This window comes from Cloeon dipterum, chromosome 3, assembly GCF_949628265.1.
Source record: "Cloeon dipterum chromosome 3, ieCloDipt1.1, whole genome shotgun sequence".
Lineage (NCBI taxonomy): Eukaryota > Metazoa > Arthropoda > Insecta > Ephemeroptera > Baetidae > Cloeon > Cloeon dipterum.
The window spans coordinates 5,575,665-5,596,704 of record NC_088788.1 but is presented as its reverse complement, the minus strand read 5'-3'; the positions used below and the strand labels follow the sequence as shown (position 1 = coordinate 5,596,704).

At 37.2% G+C, this 21,040-nt stretch overlaps 4 protein-coding genes across 5 annotated transcripts; 2 read left to right on the top strand and 2 right to left on the bottom strand.

Annotated features, from left to right (window-relative positions):
* Positions 1–3,038: 3,038 nt before the first annotated feature.
* On the top strand, positions 3,039–8,356 carry LOC135941048 (CLIP domain-containing serine protease B4-like). The gene is made up of 5 exons (XM_065486271.1): positions 3,039–3,129; positions 7,367–7,557; positions 7,608–7,704; positions 8,003–8,169; positions 8,243–8,356. The coding sequence occupies exons 1-5, from the start codon at positions 3,039–3,041 to the stop codon at positions 8,354–8,356; spliced, it is 660 nt and encodes a 219-aa protein (XP_065342343.1).
* Positions 8,357–9,954: 1,598 nt separating this feature from the next.
* LOC135938994 (poly(ADP-ribose) glycohydrolase-like) lies at positions 9,955–13,431 on the bottom strand. Of its 2 annotated transcripts, none has more exons than XM_065483102.1 (9): positions 13,045–13,431; positions 12,682–12,877; positions 12,464–12,622; positions 11,558–11,790; positions 11,403–11,506; positions 11,187–11,343; positions 10,857–11,136; positions 10,448–10,591; positions 9,955–10,394 (listed from the first exon to the last, which is right to left on the bottom strand). In XM_065483102.1, the coding sequence occupies exons 2-9, from the start codon at positions 12,874–12,876 to the stop codon at positions 10,188–10,190; spliced, it is 1,479 nt and encodes a 492-aa protein (XP_065339174.1). In that variant the 5' UTR covers position 12,877; positions 13,045–13,431; the 3' UTR covers positions 9,955–10,187. The 2 variants fall into 2 exon arrangements, with proteins under 2 accessions (XP_065339174.1, XP_065339173.1); XM_065483101.1 differs by having other exon boundaries at positions 9,956–10,394; positions 10,848–11,136; positions 13,045–13,426.
* Positions 13,432–13,685: 254 nt separating this feature from the next.
* Positions 13,686–18,929, bottom strand: LOC135938993 (poly(ADP-ribose) glycohydrolase-like). Its single transcript, XM_065483100.1, has 10 exons — positions 18,774–18,929; positions 16,964–17,064; positions 16,704–16,908; positions 16,484–16,642; positions 16,195–16,427; positions 16,037–16,134; positions 15,824–15,980; positions 15,488–15,770; positions 14,517–14,666; positions 13,686–14,460 (listed from the first exon to the last, which is right to left on the bottom strand). Exons 3-10 carry the CDS (start codon positions 16,905–16,907, stop codon positions 14,251–14,253), a joined length of 1,494 nt encoding a protein of 497 aa, XP_065339172.1. The 5' UTR covers position 16,908; positions 16,964–17,064; positions 18,774–18,929; the 3' UTR covers positions 13,686–14,250.
* An 84-nt stretch (positions 18,930–19,013) lies between these two features.
* Positions 19,014–21,003, top strand: LOC135938996 (hydroxyacyl-coenzyme A dehydrogenase, mitochondrial-like). Its single transcript, XM_065483105.1, has 3 exons — positions 19,014–19,593; positions 20,086–20,422; positions 20,746–21,003. Exons 1-3 carry the CDS (start codon positions 19,114–19,116, stop codon positions 20,865–20,867), a joined length of 939 nt encoding a protein of 312 aa, XP_065339177.1. The 5' UTR covers positions 19,014–19,113; the 3' UTR covers positions 20,868–21,003.
* Positions 21,004–21,040: the final 37 nt, after the last annotated feature.

The following is a 21,040-nucleotide window of genomic DNA, read 5'->3' as shown; positions in this document are numbered from 1 at the left end:
ATCACCACCTCGTCCGCCATCTGAGGGCTCCTTTTCAAGTTCGGGGTGATTTTCGAGGCGTATGTCAAAAACTGGAAGCTCTTTGCCTGCCTTATACGTTGACTTTGTAGCACCTTCAATTTCAACGTCGTGGTAATCCGCCCGGATTTTCCTGAAATATTAAAGTTAAAAAATTTTTTTGACAATCTGTGTTTAAATTTGCCGCTACGTGGAATTTTTCTTTAAGCTTCCGCCGCTCCTGCCAAAGTTTTTATTAAGGCTTATTTATATATACATTTTCTAAATGAATTATGCATTTAAAATATTGTGCTATATATTAATTGCTGCTTATTTATTTTTAGAATGTAAGTATAGTTTTCAGAAATAAATGGCTCATATTAAAGGGCGTCTATATGTTGAATTCATTCTCACCGTCTGATGATCATTAAATTTTAAACTCCGTTTGAATTTTACAGAATAACTCTATATTTTCAAACTGCACTAGTTTTGAATTTGTGCAATGGAAATTTTTATTTCTTTTTCTAGGGCAATCAAAAATATAGATTTACTTAGTATTAAGTAGACCCACCTAAGATATTCATCCATCTTAAAGGTTTTCGCCTCTACTTGGTATCTTTTCAAAACGGGAATAGCGCTTGAAATGCTATAGCCATCTCCTCCATCCTGGCCGTCACTGCCGTCGCCTCCTTGCGAGAGAATTTCCAGGAGTTCGGGATTGCGTACATCCAGAGCAATCAATTTGAAATTTCCAGAACTGAATCCTGGATTTCCATGGAGACCATTAGCTCCTGGGGTGTCATTTTTTGATGGTCTAGCTTTCATTTCTTCATGCTGAGCGCCGCTTTCTCCTAAGAACTTGATCACCCTTTTCTCTTTGACGATTTCAATCAGTGGTGCTACCAAAATCAGATGTGTATTTTCCAAAGTTAGGTCACAGTCAATAAAGAAAACTTGAGTGGCTTCCATCACGATTTGGCGTGTCTGTTGACGATTCTTCTGCAGGTATTCCTGCTGCTGGCTTAGAATGATATATTTACCACGGATGATGCAACAGCTGTTTTGTAGGGAGATGGAAAAATTATCAATTAAACTGTTTCTCAAATAGCATTTGAAACTATCCAAATGAGCGCGACTGATCTTCTTCATGTTTAGCACTCGGTTTGCAGTTTTCTCGTTTAGGTTAATGGCCCCAGCAGAAAGAGACAAAAGTTCCGTTTGGAAATTGGTTTCACTCATGGAATTGATGCGATCCAGGATTTCGTCTTTTTTCAAAAGAACGTCATACCGACTAGTTTCTTTAACAAAGTCAGTCATCATCTCATAGAATTCCACGATGTTAGCGGTTTCCTCAATCAAGATTTTGCGGTGGTCTATTAATCCCACAATGAATTCTTTTATCTCATTTTCTTCATTGCCAACCACTCCGTAGATGAATTTCAATTTCCTCAAACAAAAATTGAGCTCTTCGGCTTCCTCCGGTTGAGAGTAAGTGCGGCTCAAAGAAATGACGTCTTCTTCAGACTTGATATTTTCAAGCTTTTCGAGGATCTCTCTTCCGACTGATATCACGCTTGATATTTTCTCCTTCAGTTCTCCACTTACGTTGTGCAGTTTTTCATTAACGGTGTTTTTCAAACCTTCGACAATAGGTTTCAGTGACGATTTTAACGCGACATATGAATCATCAATCAGCGACCTGTTTATCCAAATACGCGTCGTTGGAGCCACGGTGATATTGAATTTGTCACAAGCATTGTCAGCATACTGCAATTTTTCAAAAATGAGTTTCCTCAGGTCGATGTGGTTTTGTTTCAAATCGTCCAATTCCAACGGGTCATCTGTGACTTCTGATGGCCTCCGAAGGATACCAATGCAACCGTCCTGCAAGTAACTGAGGATTTGCAAAGCTCTCTGGCAGTTGTCGTCCTCAAAGTCGGCATCTTTGCCACACTTTTTGGTGATGAAATTCTTCAGTTCCTCCAAGAATTTTTGAATAAATTCTATTTGTTTTTCATCCGAAAACTTGGAATCCACCTTATTTGCAATGATGCAAATGGAAGATTTTAAGAGTGAGAAATTGAATTTGAGAAGCAGAGAAATTTGCATCAGGTTTTTCACGAACGCGTCCCTGTTCAAGTTCAGGTCGAAATTCACGCCATTCTCGACGATGACGATTTTGATCCTCTTGGCCATCTTTAGATACTCGTTATTCATGAAGGAGGCAATAAAGTCCATTTCGCTGCTCCTAGTATCATTGAAGCCGGCGCAGTCGACGATCGTGCATCCACTTTCTTCATCTTTAACAACGTTGGGCAGAAGAGTTTTCGATTCAAAGCTCTCAGACCCGACGCCACCGATGGTTTTTTGTGAGTCTACATAGATGCATTGTTCTTGAGCGTTTTTTATGATTTTCAGTGATTTATCCTTGGTTAAAAACTTGAGCAGGGTACTTTTTCCGCATCCTGTGTTTCCAATTAGTGCGATTATCTCATTTGCTTCTCTTGAAGCAGCAGGTATCAATTTGTGGCTTTTCTGGAAGGTTAATTTTTATTGTGAATTTGATAAACAATACTTTTTCATCTTACTTTTAAAACCTTATCCAGATCGAGTTTATCGTCTTGCATGTTTGATAGGGCTAATTTTCCATAAAGTATTGCTCAGCTAAAATTTTCCTAGTCAAAAATCTGCAACAAAAACAAAGCATTTTTGGACACTTTTAATGAATATTGGACGAATTCATGTATGTTCATATTTAAAATTAAATATTTCTTGTATAATATTTTTTTAATCTCGAAATTAGATTTACTTAAGCGTCTCATGGAAAAAATCACGTGCACACGTGTGTTGCTTGCCACGCGCAAGATTTGGTTTTATGCGAGGAGCACCAAATCTTCGCTCATTACTCCACTATTTCAAATATAACAGTATTTCTTCCAATAACCATAAAACTTATTTAATTTTGTTTTTATTTTTTGCATCTACGCAGTGAATATTGATGCAAAAATATTATCGATAGTATACGTACTATAGCCAACACAATGGCGGTCCAAAATCAGATGCAGCCTTGCAAGTGCGTCCGCTTGTGTGGACCTCTCCCGCTGCCTTCGAATCTGAGAACAAACCCAGACCGTGCGTTATAATCAATCACCTCTACAATCTCTACATCTACATCGCAAAAACTATTAACGCACCAGCACATGCAAGGAGACATTTCATTTCCTCTCATGCCTTAGTGATAGTGATAGTGAACAGAGAAATGCCACAGGGATATTTATTATTACTGTGAAGTTACTTATTTTATAAGCGAAATCAGCTCTAATATCTCATTAAATAAAACTCCGCACTTTAATTTGGGGAATAATTAGTTAAAAGAATAAACAAAAAAGTTGTTTTGAAATTTTCAAACAAAAAATATTTTGAACAGAGCTGAAAACTAGTTTTCATTAAGACAAAATAAAAAAAATCCCTTTATTAATTTAATATGATCCAGTATATTTTTTCAACGTTGTTTTTCTTTGACAATAAAAATAAATCTGTCTGTATTTTGTTGCTAACAATCAGAAAAAAGTCATCCAGATATGTTTGCATCATAAGAGCTCACTCTGATAAGAAAGAGGAAATTTTCATTACGTATGTATATATCGAAACAACCAAGAACACTTAAACTTTATCGGCTATCAGGGGAAATGAATGTACTTATTAAGGCTCCAATTCGAGATTACAGTTTCTCTAGTTAAATGATCGGACTATGCATTATTTTAAAAGCTAAATTAAAATGCCTGAGATGCCCCAAGAAATTTCTAAGCCATTGCAAAAGAAATAGTTTTTCAGATTTTTCAAGAATTTTGGCAAACTATCAAAGTTTGTTACGAACAATTCGTGTAAATCTAGACTAAAATCTTTTGTTTAACGTTTCTAAAATAGTACTGATGCAATTCAAACTGGGGCTAGACTTTTGCTCAAGTCTCACGCCTGTATATTTCAAGATTTTGCTTTCATAATTTTAATCTAACAAAATTAGCAATGCTATAAAATATTAAGTCAATCAAATATATTGATAATGAGAATGATTTTAATTCATTTCAATTATTATTCTGTCACAGGAAATCACTCGAGAAAATTCTAACATTAGGAAATATAATAATACATATAAACAGAGTGAATAAATAATTGAAAAACTGTAATTTACTTACACGGATCAAAGTTCAGGTTTTTTCTCTCCCGTCAGGATTGAAATCAAAATAATATGACCCGCAAGGTGTTCGCGTTGCCTCCGTCTGTTCGTCTCGATCGCGAGTGCTTCCCTCTCCCGCAGGTGTTGAAGTGATACCCACTAATCAGTCCACCGCTTTTTTATAGTACAGCATGACCTTTAGACTTTCTTTCAGAGAAAACGATTAAAAAAGGAATGAGATTCAAATTAGACTTTTTATCACATGCCATTACTCATTCCATGAAATCGCCCTCTTTTTTCCGCATTGCTCTCTGCTGACATGGGGCCCGAAAACGAGGTTATTTCTAGGGCTGTGAATTTTAGACGATTGACCATTTTTTCTAAGCTGCAGATCATCGCAGGACTACTAAATGAGCACGAATCATGCAAATTTAAGCTATAACCACACTTTAAATCGTCTAAAACCATATAAATCGTTATGGTTGGCATGCAAAATTTCCAAAAACATATTTTTCCTAAGCCGTGAGAAATATTCAGAGCAAAATTTGAACTCTGGTGGTTCAAAACTCAGTTTAAAAACGACACCAAACTTGAAAATTTTGGACATTTTTCGCAATCTGACCCTCAGGGCCATTTCAGGGTAAGAACCTGAAGGTTGGTTTAGTGGTTCTATTTTGATCGTCACAGTGCGTTGAAGTAAACAGGACACAGAAAACTAGATTTTTTTAAATGACGGGCACATTTTCTAATTAAAGGTCATGCTCGGGAAAACGAATCGAGTATTTTTCTATATTTTTGGAATTATGAACAATATCGTACGCATCCTCTCCTGGGCCTCAAAATCTGGAATTTCATTTCCTAACCAGTACCTAAATAAAATTTATTAAATAAAATCACCTGAAATTTTCAATGCTTAAAATTTCGTCCAAATCGACCATTATTTTGTAATGAAACTGTTCAATTTAACTAAAAACTACCAGTGATTATCTTTTGCAATCAATCAATCATCAATCTACATTTAACTTACAACTTAATCAACCTTTTTAATTTATTCAACTCTTTCATTGACAGCTGAAATAAATTAATTTAAAATCCATGAATCGTGATTTTTACCCGTTCGATATATGAAGATATGCATTAACAAATTTATTTGTTAAATCTTTTAGTGACTTAGTAATTGTTATTCTTTCAGTTATGATCTTTGATCGAACCAATTTGACGACAGACGAAACCTTATCTCCGACTTATCAAGAAAAAGTCTAACTCGATCTAGCTTTGATTGCAACACTTTGCGTATTACATTTATTTATTTAAAATTCTAATACTTAACAAATTTGAAAAACCTTTATATTGTTAATTTAATAGCACCTTTGTGTTCAATGTAAGAATAAAATCGTTCTTTATTACACTCTCAATCTGAATTTCATGTGCTGAAAAAATCAAAACATAAGGATATTTTCTTAAATTAAAGATTTCAAATTTTGACCGTTTTTAATATCATGTCATGATTAATGGTTACCAAAATTATTTCAAGACCAACGTGGTTTGTCATTCGGCAGTTTTGCCGTTACATTTGAGCTTTGCATTGGCGAGAATCCCTGTGAAAGACACCAAGTTCGATGAAATCGGAAATTTAGGAAATTTTATCTCAGGGTCACGTCAGTGGCAGAAACTGAAGGTCAATTATGACCTTCCTAGATCAACCCTAGGCCCTCTTTTTGTATCTAAGCAAATGCGAAAAAATACATATTGACGAACGGATCGAGTGGAGAACTCGCTGCACAAAGGGAATGCGCGGTCGAGTGGCCACGAGCCGGTTTTTAAATTTCAATTTGAAGGTACGTGATACCTAAACTCGGTCAAGAGTTGCTGTCCACATTTCATTCATAGAATTCGAGGTATTCGGGGATTTTCTGGTTAACGGAAAAATTGGGAACGACAATTATTAATTAGGTTTTTCTAGTGGCTTCAAACCCGAAATTTCACTTCTAATAACGAGTACTTTAAGCAACTATATAAAACATAACCGTCACCTAAAAATTTAAACGCCAAAAAATCCCGTCCAAAAGACCTGTTAAAATTCGCGTATATCTGCTCACACATTAATACATTTATTATTTATTTAATGTTTGCCACTTTTATACTTTCTCTACGGTTTCCTGTGAATGTGTAACATCTCGCGCTCCCAAATTTTATCTCAAAGACAGGAAAAGTGATTATTAAAGTCTCACTGATAACATTGCACCTACACGTGACATTTTCAATCCGCGCGGGCCTTGGAAGAAAAGCGTTTTTTGCACACACGTGACGATCAAGCCTGGAAATTCCGTATTTTTACCTTTTTTCATATTTAAGCAGCGTTGAATTTATTTCAGCCACAATTAGGAAAACTATTAAGTTGGGAATGTTGTTGGTTTCGTATTACGGACTGGCTGGCGCGCATAGGGGTTGCTGCTCGACAGAGGTCGGAAAACCTTCTGAGAAGCAGCCCAAATGTAGCCTCCTTCGGGCGTCTGGTCATGGCGCCTGGTTAAGTAATTACTTTGAAAACTACGAAGTGCTAATTCATTATCTTCATCTTTTAAAAACAATACAAAATTTATGCTAACAAATAATCACATCAGAAATTATGATTAGCTTGCATCCCCCTTTAAAAATTGTTTTGGTTTTACATTTATGACACGCGACTGCATAAACGTGATCTTCTTTTTCCCTCATTCAATAAATAAACAGATTTTTAACCAAAATTGCGGATTTTATTAGCCATCTTACAATTAATAATATGGTTGATTAAAGACAAGTTTGAATTAATTAAACGTTAACCTTAGATTATACCATTAGTAGTAATAGGACAATGTCACAATTGCATTAAAGCTATGTCTAGTACTTTTTAGTTTAAAATCAGTGCTTTGATCGGAAATTTTTATAAAAACTAACTAGGAAACTGTGTGCTCAAAACGTCTGTTAGGAAAGAGTCTCATATAGTTAAAATTGCATAAAAAATTTAAAAATGACAAAAAAACTAGCAAAAGATCAGCACAAAAAATGATAAACCAAGCGTATCGCGTACATCAACTGATTTTAATGAGAATGTTGGAATTCTGTTTTGAATAAATTTGTTTGCCAGCCTTCTTTTTTCATCCGCATGTATATACTATTCCTTTCTTTTTAACATTTTGGATTTATTTTAAGGGAGGTTGCGTCTAGGCGAGTTGAACCTGTCGAGCAACTGCGACGAGGTGGCTGCGCCAGATGACCTAATAAACATAATTTATGGCCCCCTGAGACCGAAATGCGCCGCCGAACCATTGGATGTGGACGTGGAAGAGGTGATTGTGCACCCTGAGTACAAGTACGACTTCGTGGAAGGGTTTCCCAACGACGTAGCCCTAATCAGGCTGAAGGAGAAGGTGAAATCCTCCATGTTCGTCAGGCCCATCTGCTTGCGTGGACTGCAGGCAGTCACGGCACCGAGCAGGAACAGCAGGGCACCGTCAAGGTGGCTGGATTGGGCATGACAGAAATGGAGCGTAAGGATTGGAAATAAAAATATTTTGAATTCGTTATAATGCGTCTGATGTGCTAATACAGACTTGATTGAATTATTTAGTTTCGAATTCATAATTTTCTTATTAAAATATTCAATAATATTCCTAAATACTATTTTACAATTGAAAATTTTAAATGAATTTGGAACACCTGGTGTTTACATAATTTCTTAAAAAACGAAATAAATAATTTATTCTATTTATTTAGAATAAAATAGAGAAAATGTTACTAATCAATTGTTATATATTGATTTGAATGATAAATTTGTTGGGATTTCAGAGGGTCCAAAGAGCAACGAGCTGAGGCAGATGCCAGTGAAACGGGTGCCTCGGCATATTTGCAGAGATGAGCACAGAGTGATGGTGCGGGACACCTGCCAGAAATGCGCCGGATCGAGGAACGGAAGCGCTTGCATGGGTGACAGCGGTGGACCACTTCTCCTGCAGGTCTGATTTAATTTAATTTAATAATAATAAAAGACTTTAAATTTTTTTCTAACTGGCAAACGCAATTGAACAGACGTCGCTGGTCGGTGTGGTAGGTTTTGGAGTGTCCAAATGCGGACCCTCAGACGTTCCCAGCGTCTTTTCCCATTTGTCTTGCTATATCTTCATTGGATCACAATCAGACTAGAGTTAAGATATTAAAATTTGAAAAATGCATCTGCCAAAATATTTTAATCGAACTTTATTCATTTTCATTCCCAACACCAGAAGTATTATATAATTTATTTATGACTATATAATGTATTAAATTTTTGTTAATTGACTTTATCATATGTAATGTTTTTACAGTTTGATTAAACTCGTAAAATAAAGATATTTTAATAACAAATCTCATTAAACTGTGGCGAATTTGCTGTTACCAATGTTTACAAAATGTTGTAACATTGCAGTCTCAAAAACTTGCACAATGCTGCATTGATACATGGTATGGACAGGTTAATCAAATTGAGTTTACTAAATGTGAATTACTATAAGTCATCTTAAATTAACGGTAATTATTATTAAAATTAGAAAAAAACGACTAAGTGAGTCCTGTTAAAAGTACGATGAAATAAAAATTACCACAAAAAATCATCAAATAACAATTTAACATCCAGATTAAAATTCAATTCATAGAAAGAAACACGAGATTAAAATTTAAAAATTATAATTTCCAGAATCGCATTAGCTCTTGATAATCTTCCTCATCGTCATATCCATATTCGGCGGAAAAAGCAGTATAATCTTGCTTAATATCTTTATAGGCGAGGAGTTGGTCAGTAAACTTCATTCGTTGATCTGAATTGCCAGGGGCGGGTTGCCCATCATCCCCATCGTAGGATTTGAATAGCTCACAGCTGCATTTCCCTGACTCCCCAATGTTTAATATATCTACTAACCATGGAATTTTCTTAGAACTAAACAGATATGAGGTAGTCAATGAAATTGCTGGTCCTACTACAGCCCCAGCTGCAATTGCTGCCACTTTGAACAACGGTGAAGTGGCTGCGGCGGCAGTCCCGGCCGTTGCTACTTGAGACACGCCATTGATTACTTGATTTACCAGTCCTGGAGTATCTCCCTCCTGTATCTTTTTTTGGCAGATAGCAAATTTGAAAATTTTAATGCCCTCTTTTCGATTATTTTTCGAGCAATATCGCTCGCAGTAAAGTCCAACATTGGAAATATAATGTTCATAGTTATTATTCAACTACCATGCAAATTGAAAAAGTAATTGAAAAACTTATCAACTTACTTTAGAGCAGTTTTATTTTTTTCTCTCTCCTCAGGGTCGAAATCACAATAATGCGACCCATAAGGTGTGCGTGCTTCCTCTCTGACTGTCTCGGTCGTCAGTGCTTCTGATTCTCCCGCAGCTGTCCAAGTGAGACCCACTATTCAGTATAAATATGCTAGTGCCACCAGGCGTGAAAGAGCTAATAGAGCTAGACTTTTGTCAGCCGGGAAACGAAGTCATCTTTGAGTCATGATGGTGGATTATTTGAATTTCTGTATGGTCTGCGTTTACAACGCAGTCAACTTATTCTAAATTAACCGTTATTTCTTTAGTTGATAGCTGCCATAAATTAATTAAATTTACTTACAAAATTTTAACTCCTTTCAAAAATATATTTAGAGTGATAACTAATTTTCAAAATCTTTTTTAACAAAATTAAAAACTTTTAGATCATTTTCTCAGGTATATAAGGTCTGGCCTACTCAGTAGAAACTTGGATAATTTCTGAATCATTTTTATTCCTTAAATAAATAGTTTATTAACCAAAATTGCGAATTTCATTAATCACTTTACAATAAATTAATACAGTCGATGAAAGACTAGTTTGGATTGTATTTGTTAGCTCTGGAACTTTTTGTGTTTTGCTTGTGAATGTATTAACAGAGCTTTATATAAAACTATAACCTTAACCATTAGTAGTATTAGGACAAAGTCACTTGCACTAAAATTTAAATACTTTTAATCAGTGCTTGGATCGGAAACTTTTCTCCTTGGCATAGCTGAGAAGCTCTCGGTATGCTTCTCCAACTGTGCTTTTGCCCCTGGTGGCCAACACACTGCTCTCCAGCATTTTCTTGAGAGAGTAGTCGTGGTAGGGGAAGTAATAGAGATCCCGCTCAGCTTCCGAAGCGGCCACATGCTGAATCATTGCCTTCAAAAGAGGATCACCCTGCAAGAATAATTTATTTAAAAAAAATTAATGATTTTATGATTTTCTGATACCTTGAAACTGCCTCCTCCCCAGTTTCCAGTGGCAATGTGGAAGTTTGGGCTCAACTCCTGACACAAGAAGCCAGCGTATGCTTTGTTCAGCTCCCTGTCGATGGCTGGTTTCGAGTACTGCCGGCTGGTGTTGTCCTCCGACTGCTGCATTAATTAAAGAAATAACAGAGAAGAGATTATTTACAGTATTTTTAATGCAAATTGATTTCTTAACTTAATAATAAAACAAAATGTCGTATTTAAGGTTATAAAATTTAGTTTTCAAATTATTGTCTCTGCTAAGGATGAAAAAATGGGAAATATTTCTGCAAAAAGACCAGACAGAAAATTTAATAACATTTTCTTGATATTCTATTTTTAAAATAACTTTTCTTCGTTAATAACAGCTGTAATCAATTACCATTCTCACCCATCCTCCTGTTTTGGAACCACTCGAGTTGGAAAAGTCAGTCGCGTCGATTGCGACCAGCGTTCTTTTCACGTTGTTCGACCCTGAGAAAGGCCTCAAACATTTGAAGTCATCCTGGTAGCCTGAGTGATCAGCGTATTGCCAAAAGTTGGTGATGACCAGGGCCTCGTTGTCCTTGAGCTGCTCCGTGAAGAGTCGAGCGACGATCAGCTCCGGACACGTGATGAACCGGATTTCTTCCTGCAGGCAGCCACGGCCAATCACTCCTCCACCAATCAACCTATCAAAGTTTAAAAATTGCAGATTGATTTAGGCATTATATTTAATTACTTGTTGGCAAAGTCTACTTGGATTCCTATAGAATCCTCGATTTTCTTGTCCAACGCTTCAACAAAGAAGTTCTTCATCGTTTTCCGCGAATTCTTCCAGTCAGGCCTTACATCCGAAGCCACTTTGGTGAACGACACTATTTCCTCACCTTCCGGACCTGCGAGAATAGTAAAATTTAAAATTAAAATCAACGAGTCAAGTTTGCAGATCAATTACTTTTCTCAAATTCCTTGGCCTTGTGAAAATAGGCGAACAGGCACTTTAGTTTCTCCACTTTGGCACTCTCACGCTTGTCCCTGCCCAGCTGACCACTGAACAACCTGAAATGAACTGTTTAAATCTCATATCGGAATTAAAAATTAGTCATTTACGTGATGAAATTGACAGTTGGCAACTTGGACGCCCTCGAGTCCCGGTTTGGAAAGGTGCAGAGGTAAGCGTTGGCCAACAGACACGCGATTTCCTTTCTCTTCAGCTCAAGACAACGACCAGCTGTGAGGAATACAAGAGGGCGATTGCCGAATTTGTCTGGCAGTTTCTTGGCCATCGATACAATCCCAGGAAAGATGCTGTTGAAGTATTCAGTCCGATAATCACTTTGGAGCTAGAAAAGGATCAAATTTTTTTTTTAGAATGATTTGGTTTGAGATTTTTGATGATTTCCCGACGACGAAAAAGGTTTTCCCTATGAATTTTAATATTTTAACAGTGAGATAAGATTAAGGAAACTTTACATCTCATTAGCAATTTTTCTCTGGCTCTGTTCAATTCTAAAACTCGCTAAAAAAAAGAATGAAATTTTAGTTAAAACACTGCATTTCAAAACAATAGTTGAGATTAAATTAAAAATATTTCAAGCCCGAAAAAATGCCTTTTCCAGTTAAATTACCGATGTGTTTATGGAAATGCACGACCGAAAATAAATTAGAATAAAATTAAATTAGCCTTTAGACAAAATATTTATCCAAAATTTTTGTGTTTAAAATTTACTGGTGCGAATAGACACTAAAAAACTAGTTTAAATACCTAAAAACTCATGAAAATTACTTAGGTGCGATTTTTTTTTCTTCCAAAAAATCATGCTAGAAAATAGAGCAACTTTTGGAACATTTTTGGATTTGAATTGACTTTCATGTCAACTGAGCTGGTTTCAGGAAACTACAAGCCATGTCTCATTGCACAAAATAAAATTGCTTGTAAAAATTTCTCTATAGATTTTTTCCAAAAAATTTTCAAATTTTTCCGATGTAGAATTTTTGTATGATTTAAAAAATTACCTGTCCAAGAGCCACTCGCAGAACGTCGAAATTGAATTTATCATATTCAGGAGTGTGCTTCTTGACAATCAGTTCCAGTTGGGCTGTGTGTTCCTTTCCACTGAACGAATTAAGCTGGTCGAATTTCGCTTTCACCTCAGCAGAGCACTTTGCTTCACGCTGAAAACCAATTAAAATAAACTCATTGTCAAAGACTCGTTTGAATGTTGGAAAATTACATTGTAAGAGCCATCGTGGTTCGTTGGATAGGGCATGGCGACAAATCTTTTGTGCTGCCCTGATTGTGAGGCACCGACCGAAGGACTGCTTGAGCTGTGACTGCTACTGGCGGCTTCATTGTTATTAAAAATTCCTGAAAGGGATTCTTGGTACTGTCCCATTCGTTTTCTGACATGTTTTACCGTCAAGTCCATCCTGTAAAACAATCACTAATAACTTATTATCCTTCATGGTTCGAAAAATTTACAACGTAAAAGTGAGGTAAGTGCAAGTATGTATAATATATCTAAAAATCATGCAGTATGATCTATTTTAAAACAGAAATCTAATTTTACAAATTGAAAGAAAATCTTTGGACCTACACAAACTTTCTATGATGGCACAGGTTGAATTCAGTCTGTTTGTTGACCAACTATTGCGAAGTGTCGTGACACCGTCTTGAAAAGAAGCAGTCGGCAATGTTATGTCTTAGACTTTACACCTGGCAGACTTTGTTGTGACGCACTGGCGGAATAAAAGCGGCACGTGCATGTGGGCGACGCTAACGTCATCTAGCCCTGCACCAATCAACCGTATTTCAGTCCTTTTTCGTCTGACCAATTAGAGTCGACCTTCAATCACAACACACTCAACGATCAGAAAAATTCGGCGCCAAGAAGTTCGGGAAGTTTATTTATGAAAAAGTTGGCATTCAACTCTCCTAAAAATGGATGGATACATATGGCTACAATAATTGAAAATATTTTGAATTGTTGGGTGCAATTATAGCAGTGAAGTTGATCAATAAATAAAATTTCCCCAAAATTTACATTGCTTTTATTGACCACATTTTCTTGGCAGATTTCGACTCCTCTCGTCAAGATCTGCCCAAAAGCGTATGAAACCTTTGGCGACTAATAAAGAGGCTGGAAAGAGAATTTCGGTTTGATAAATGGCAGAGGCTGCCACACGAAGTTAAAATTACGAAAATTACAGGGTGCGACTGAAAATTACAAACGGATACTGCGGTTGCGAGCATGGAGATACATGCTAAATTTATTGTGCGAAGAATTTGAGACCCAATGAAATAAGCGCTAACTACATTTCATCAACCTTTTTGCTTTACAGATATCTAATAATTGCCAAGAGATAAAAAAATAATAACAATAGAACAGATAATTAAAAAATAATATAGTTGAATGGAATTATTTTCTGAGGACATTTTTAGGGGTCGATAAAATAAGGGTTTACAGGCGACTGGTGGTTATTTCAATTTTCTGACGAGGCTTAGGATTAGCCAATATTGCAATATAAACCAGTCTTCCATTTCATTCTTATCGATCTCCTGGCACAATCTTAAAATTCACTTCCAGGCCCTAAAAGCAGATGGACAATTCGCAATTATCGAAAATTGCTGGGTGCTGTTCTATTATTAAAGCAGGCCACAAACTAGTTTTGATTACATTATTTGTAAGCTTTGGAATGGATTAGAAGCACATTTTAATAACATAACCTTACCGTTAGCAGAGTATTAGGACAGAGTCACTCTTGCATTACAAACATTTTAATTCTTTGAGACAATTAATTTTTTAAAAAGCGCTAGGATAGGGATTTTTCTCCTTGGCATAGTTGAGAAGCTCATGATATGCTTCTCCAACTGTTCCTTTGCCCCTGGTGGCCAATGCACTGCCCTCCAGCATTTCCTTGAGGGAAAGGTCGTGGTAGGGGAAGTAATGGAGCTCCCGCTCAGCCTCCGAAGCGGCCACGTGCTGAATCATTGCCTTCAAAAGGGGATCACCCTGCAAAGGAAAATTTATTAATAAAATAAATTAATGATTTTATGATTATTTGGTACATTGAAGTTGCCTCCTCCCCAGTTTCCAGTGGCAATGTGGTGACTTTTGTCCAACTCTTGGCACAGGAAGCCAGTGTAGGCTTTGTTCAGATCCCTGTCGATGACTTGTTTCAAATACTGCCTACTGGTGTGGTCCTCGGAACTCAGCCACTGAAATAATTGATAGGAATTAGGCACTTGAAATAGAGACTTGAAACCGGAATCCGGTCCTTTTTCGGTTTTTCACACGGAACCAGAACAAAGGACAGATTTTCAATATACCAAAAGATTTTTTTCAGGTTGTTCCTTTTTAAAATAATAATATAAAAAGCCCCTCAGATAAAAATAAGGCTGAATATTACTTAAATTTTGTATTTTTTAGATTTTCCACTCCTTAACAGTTGGTCATGGTAGGTCAATGTCGATACGAATCAAACGGTGGGCATTTTTTTTTAAATTCTGATGGTTGCAACCCAAGATTTGGAGGTATAAAAATAACAAATTTTAAAAATTTTCGCTTTTTCCAGTTTTGAAAATAAAAAATATCTTGAAACTACACGAAGTTAATTTCCACAAATTTAAATTGACAATTTTTTAAATCGCTAAATTTTTTGAGCAATTACGATTTTCTAGAAGCATATAAAGCTTCAATAAAAATGGGATTTATTTTCCTGAACTGAAAAAGACAACAAAACGTGATAAAGCTACGTAAATTTTTGAAGAATTAAGCATAATCTAGATTTTCGTTGTTGCATCAATTGCTGTTATTATATTTCCCAAAAATAGTTTCATCGAAAAACCATTTATATCAGCTGGAAATGCTCAAATGACGAAAATTTAATTTCCTTTAACAATTACTACAGTAATTATCACCACATCCTGTTCAAAAATATAAACACTCTAATTTTCAGACAAACAGGACAATTTATGTATTTAAAATAATAATGAATTTCTTCCTCAAATAATTCAACTGCAGCAAAAATCAGTCTTACCAATCCTTCAAGTTTAGAGTCATTCGTGAAGTCGGAAAAGTCGGACGCGTCAATTGCGACCAGCGTTCTTTTCACTTCATTTGACCCTGTGAAAGGCCCCTCGTATTTGAATTCGTCCTGGTAGCCTGAGTGATCAGCGTATTGCCAAAAGTTAGTGATGACCAGGGCCTCGTCATTTCCTAGCTGTTCCGTGAAGAGTCGAGCAGTGATCAGTTCCGGACATGTAATGAACCGGATTTCTTCCTGCAGGCAGCCACGACCAATCACTCCTCCACCGATCAACCTAGCATAAAGATTTATAAATAACGTAATAAATTGAAATTGGTAGGCTATTACTTGTTAGCAAAGTCAACTTGAATTCCCTCAAAATCCTCAATTTTCCCATGCAACTCTTCAACGTTGAAGTTTTTCATTGGCTTGTGTGAATTCTCCCAGTCAGGCTTTACACTCAAAGCCACTTTGGAGAAAGACACCTTTTCTTCACCCTCAGGACCTGCCAGAATAATAAGATGTAAGTTTTTAGATCATCATAAACAAAATTTCTTCTACCAAACTCCATCGCCTTGCTAAAATAGGCAAACAGGCACTTCAGTTTCTCCACTTTAGCACTCTCACGCTTGTCCTTGCCAGGCTGGCCACTGAACAACCTGAAATAAACAATTAATTGCTTGATTTTAATGTTTAAAAAAGCAAAATTAATTCATTACGTGATGAAATTGACAGTCGGCAACGTCGACGTGAACAAATCCCTGTATGGAAAGGTGCAGAGGTACGCGTTGGCCAACAGACACGCGATTTCGTCTCTCCTCAGCTCGAGGGTAACGCCAGGTGTGAGGAATACGAGAGGACGATGGCTTAATTTTCCAGGCAGATCCTTGGCCAAGGACACGATCCCAGGAAAGATTCTGTCGAAGTATTGACTCCGAGAAGCATCTGGGAGCTAAAAATTTTAAATTGCACCAAATATTTTGTGAACAAGTTTTTAAAAAAATTTACATGTCCGAGAGCATTACGCAGAACGTTGAAATTGAATTTTTCGTATACAGGGGTGTGCTGCTTGACAATCCGCTCCAGTTGGGTTGTGTGTTCCTTTCCACTAAACGAATTGAGTTGATCAAATTTCGCTTTCACCTCAGCAGGGCACCTTGCTTCAAACTGAAAACAAATAATAAAAGATAAGTCTTGGGGACTCATCTGGGAAATTTGTTGAAGTTACATCGTATATGCCGTTCTGGTAGGTCGGAAAAGGCATGGTGACAATTCTTTTGTGCCGCTCCGAGGCGCCAACCAAAGGGCGTGACGGATTTTTGCTCCATCTGTCGCCTGCATCATCATTGCTTTCGTCGAACATGCCTTCCAGGGAGGGTTTCTGCGTTGGTCCTCTTCTTCGGCCTTTATTGCCATTGTAAGGCGATGACATCCTGCAAAAGCAATGCTCAAGGTTGAAGTGAGAATCGAAAGAGTTTGTATATTTACTTGAATCTGAAGAATCTAGTAGCGCGGTTTCCAGCAAGTCTTAACTGCTAGTCGTTACAAATCGTTTTGGTACAGCCTTTAGTAATTAGTCTTCTTGTCAGCTGGAAAAACGATTGTTTGAATAATGGTTTGTGTTTGAGCTAACAATGAGCAAGAAAAGAGGACCAAAGGCTGGAAAACTGGATTTTTTTATGCAAAGAAGAGAGAATATAATAATAAATAGTTCTAAACCTGGGAATATGTACAGAAAAAATATCCAGACGAAATATCACGGGCAAAAAACACATGGTTTGTGTCATAAATATTTTTGAAAATAAAAACGTTCATTTTCTACGGTTTTCACGAAAGAATTTTGGAAAAACTCAGTATTTCATCTATCCGTGGCGCTTTTAAATTAAGGTGTGTTTCTTGGATTCCTCTCGCCAAGCCCAACCGAACTAAGGTGAAGGCCAAAAGTCACTTCCGCTTTTGGTTTCTGTGTGCGATCCAGTGGCCAGCACAAATTTTAATTAATTTTTTTTTGTACGCCACCATTTATATTGATAAAAATGCGTTTATAGAAATGTCTCCAAACCCTTCGGTACTTAAAATGATTAAAATAAATATTTCAAAGGGAATAATAACAGACGAAAAAACTACCAAATTCGGAGATTTGGTATCGAGCGCATCAATTTCAGGACTTCCTCTCCGAACATCGCACCGATTTTCTTGAAATCGAAAAATAACTTCTTTCGAAAATCTTGAACTGAATTCTTTGAATGAATGTAACAAAAAGTTAATATCTCCGGAAATACACCACATTTTGGTTTGCAATTTTGGCAACAAAAAACTCATCTAACGCTCTTCAACATGTATGTATGAAATTCAAAATTGGGGGTCCTCGGGGGTCCTATACAATTGTTTCTGAAGTACCAAATTACCCTAAGTTTAAACGTACCATGCCCAGGCAAAAATCTAGTTTGTATCATTCTCGCTCCAATTTTTGCTATTTTTAGCAGTGTTACTGTGTAAAGCGATTTTAGCAAATTTTATTGCTAGTAGTTGCTAACACTCCACCTACTGACCTTCTTCATCTTGGAACGCGATCGATCATGTCGCATAATATTCGCTCCCCGCCTAACGAGAGAATAAAGTAAAATCTAGAAGATGTATTCCAACGATATGAAATTATAATACCAGGACTACACACGGAAAAGCTACTTATTCAGATATTTTTTTAATCGATTCTCTCGCTGATAATTTGCGAATTTAATTTTTAATTGATGAAAAATCTGTTTTTTTGTGTGTCTATACATAAATATGAACAGCAACTATTATGCCACGCTCCAATCACGAGAAACTACCAATCAAAAGGAATTAGAATTATAGATCGAATAGATGGTTGAATGTGTCCATCCAATTTCATGGCTTCTCGGAAGCACGATATTATCTGTTGGCCATCCAGATTTCATTGGATAAAAAAAATTGTCTCTGGAAAAACAACTGGATCGATGCAATGCCATATAAGGTATCGAGTATCATTTAGCACAATAATTATCTCTCATAAAAGGAATAAAATCGTCAACAACAACACCCTGGTGTGGGAAAACGGACAAATTAATTCACGTTTTACCCAAATTGGTTAATCTAATCAACGAAATCATTGCAGTGCCTTTATGCAACAAGGATAAAATTGAGTTTGTTATGCTAATGCTATTGAGTGCAATTTTACCGTTGCCAAGAAACATGGTATCTAAATGTGCATGGATTAAATTAACTTCCTCTAATTAATTGACATAGAAAACAGGTTAAAATGTGGAATAACACAAACCTGGACAATCTTGCAACATATTATTTTCCAGCAAGCGAATTCCGTGACAAAGCCTCCGAAGAAATTATCTACAACCCACTTAACACAACACACAACCTAATAAAGGCAGTGCAGTATCCAGGCAGAGTCTCAAGCGATGAAGCGTCAAGCGACAGCAGCTGTTCATACAAACGCCGCACTCCTGGCGCAAGGTGGGGGAGTGGTCGTTTAAAAAATGGGGCGTGCCTCCTTACTTAGTGCCTCCGATCAGCCGTGAACGTCTTGTTTACATCCGGTGCGTCGAGCCGTCGAGAACTTTGGCCTTTGCCTTTTTTCATTCTCATCCTCGCGACTCGAAACCATGGCCACGTCCTTGCTGAAGGTCTGCGTTCGCGGCTTTTCGTCGTCGGCGGCCGCCTCGGCGGCCATCAAGAACGTGACGGTGATCGGCGGCGGCCTGATGGGCTCCGGAGTGGCCCAGGTGGCGGCGCAGGCCGGCCAGAAGGTGACCCTGGTGGACGTGAACGAGAAGGTGCTGGGCAAAGCCAAGGACAGCATCGCCGCCAACCTGGGCCGCGTGGCCAAGAAGAAGTTCAAGGACGCGCCCGCCGACGGCGAGAAGTTCGTGGCCGGCGCCCTGGCCAACCTGAGCACCAACACGGACGCGTGCGAGGCGGCCAAGTCTGCTGACCTGGTGCTCGAGGCCATCGTCGAGGACCTCAAGGTCAAGCACAAGCTGTTCAGCAGCCTGGACGCCGTCGCCCCCGCTCATGCCATTTTCGCTTCCAACACCTCGTCCCTGTCCATCGAGGAGATTTCTAAGGCTGCCCCCAAGAGAAAGGTTTAAAAAATCGTTTTCTATTTTTGGACATAAATGGAAAACATGTTCTAATGGTTTTCAGACGGAATTGATTGGAAACAGTCATTCTAAAAAGCCCTCTAAAATTTCCACAATTTTTTGTAATGAAAATTATGAAATTATTTGTTTCTAAAATTGTTTTCAATTTAATTTTCAAGATAAAAATTTGTTTAAATTAAAGGATGAATTTAAAATGAATTTTTTGTTGACAGAGAGATAAATTTTCCTCCTATTTGGTAGAAAAATCCAAAAAGTTCTAAAAATATTCATCGTTTTCGACCTAATTTTTTTCTAAAAAAATATTCCAGTGTTTAAAATGAACCTAATAGGCTGAAAATTATCATCTAATTGAAAATAAGATCATAAAATATCCAATATTTTCATTAAATCTGCGTTTTCCTACCTTCAATTTAAAAATCCAACAAAATCCCTAAAAATTACAGTTTTAACCAAAATTTTGTATATTTTTCTCAGGAAAATTTCGGTGGCCTCCACTTCTTCAACCCCGTGCCTGTGATGAAGCTTCTGGAGGTGATCAGGACGCCATTCACCTCGGACGAGACCTACAAGGCGATGATGGAATGGGGCAAGGCCCTGGGAAAGGTGCCCATCACCTGCCGGGACACTCCCGGATTCGTGGTCAACCGCCTTTTGGTTCCCTATTTGGCCGAGGCCGTGCGGCTGGTCGAGCGAGGAGACGCCTCCGCCAGGGACGTGGACATTGCCATGAAACTGGGCGCCGGTTATCCGATGGGACCCTTTGAACTTGCGGACTATGTCGGACTTGACACTACCAAGTTCATTCTCGATGGTTAGTAAATAGTTAAAAATAATTATTGGTTTTTGGTTAATTTTTAAAATGAACTTGAATAGAAAAATTTGGCTTTAACTCTCTTTGCACAATTTTTTAAATATTAAAATGATTTAGAAATTTCAATTTTATCCTGGAATGAGTTCCAGTATTTTAAAATTTCATTTTGCTATTTTAAATCTCAGTAAGGACGTTTTAAATTTATAATCTCTTTTCTAATCTTTATCTTAAAAGTTCCCTTATAGATCAACCTTATTGGACTTTCATTTTTAATTTGCTTTGAGAGTGAGAGGAATTCATTAACAAAAATAAAAATATTCCAGGTTGGGCAAAGAAATTCCCTGACCAGCCGCTTTTCAAGCCGATCAAGATGCTGAACGAGAAGGTCGCTCAGGGCAAGTTTGGAGTTAAGACTGGCGAAGGTTTTTACAACTACAAGAAGTAAACAAATAATATATATCGCAATCTCTAATCGAATCTGAAAATATACAGTTATTTTCATATGATATTAATTTACCTTGCCTCTGTTGTTAATTATTTTGTTGATCTGTCGGAAATAAATTTTTAAAGACTGCTGAAAATTGTTTGAATGCGAGGGAAAAGTTCAAGAAGGGCCAA

Coding starts and splice junctions, on each gene's coding strand:
- LOC135938994 (XM_065483101.1), bottom strand. CDS start 12,876: ATGGACTTGACGGTAAAACATGTCAGAAAACGAATGGGACAGTACCAA. Junction 11,791..12,463: donor TGCGAGTGGCTCTTGGACAG/GTAATTTTTTAA, acceptor ATCCTTTTCTAG/CTCCAAAGTGATTATCGGAC. Junction 11,507..11,557: donor CCAACTGTCAATTTCATCAC/GTAAATGACTAA, acceptor AGTTCATTTCAG/GTTGTTCAGTGGTCAGCTGG.
- LOC135938996 (XM_065483105.1), top strand. CDS start 19,114: ATGGCCACGTCCTTGCTGAAGGTCTGCGTTCGCGGCTTTTCGTCGTCG. Junction 19,594..20,085: donor AGGCTGCCCCCAAGAGAAAG/GTTTAAAAAATC, acceptor TATTTTTCTCAG/GAAAATTTCGGTGGCCTCCA. Junction 20,423..20,745: donor TACCAAGTTCATTCTCGATG/GTTAGTAAATAG, acceptor AAAATATTCCAG/GTTGGGCAAAGAAATTCCCT.
- LOC135941048 (XM_065486271.1), top strand. CDS start 3,039: ATGGCGGTCCAAAATCAGATGCAGCCTTGCAAGTGCGTCCGCTTGTGT. Junction 3,130..7,366: donor TCTGAGAACAAACCCAGACC/GTGCGTTATAAT, acceptor ATTTATTTTAAG/GGAGGTTGCGTCTAGGCGAG. Junction 7,558..7,607: donor TGGAAGGGTTTCCCAACGAC/GTAGCCCTAATC, acceptor CATGTTCGTCAG/GCCCATCTGCTTGCGTGGAC.
- LOC135938993 (XM_065483100.1), bottom strand. CDS start 16,907: ATGTCATCGCCTTACAATGGCAATAAAGGCCGAAGAAGAGGACCAACG. Junction 16,643..16,703: donor ACCAGAACGGCATATACGAT/GTAACTTCAACA, acceptor ATTTGTTTTCAG/TTTGAAGCAAGGTGCCCTGC. Junction 16,135..16,194: donor CCGACTGTCAATTTCATCAC/GTAATGAATTAA, acceptor TGTTTATTTCAG/GTTGTTCAGTGGCCAGCCTG.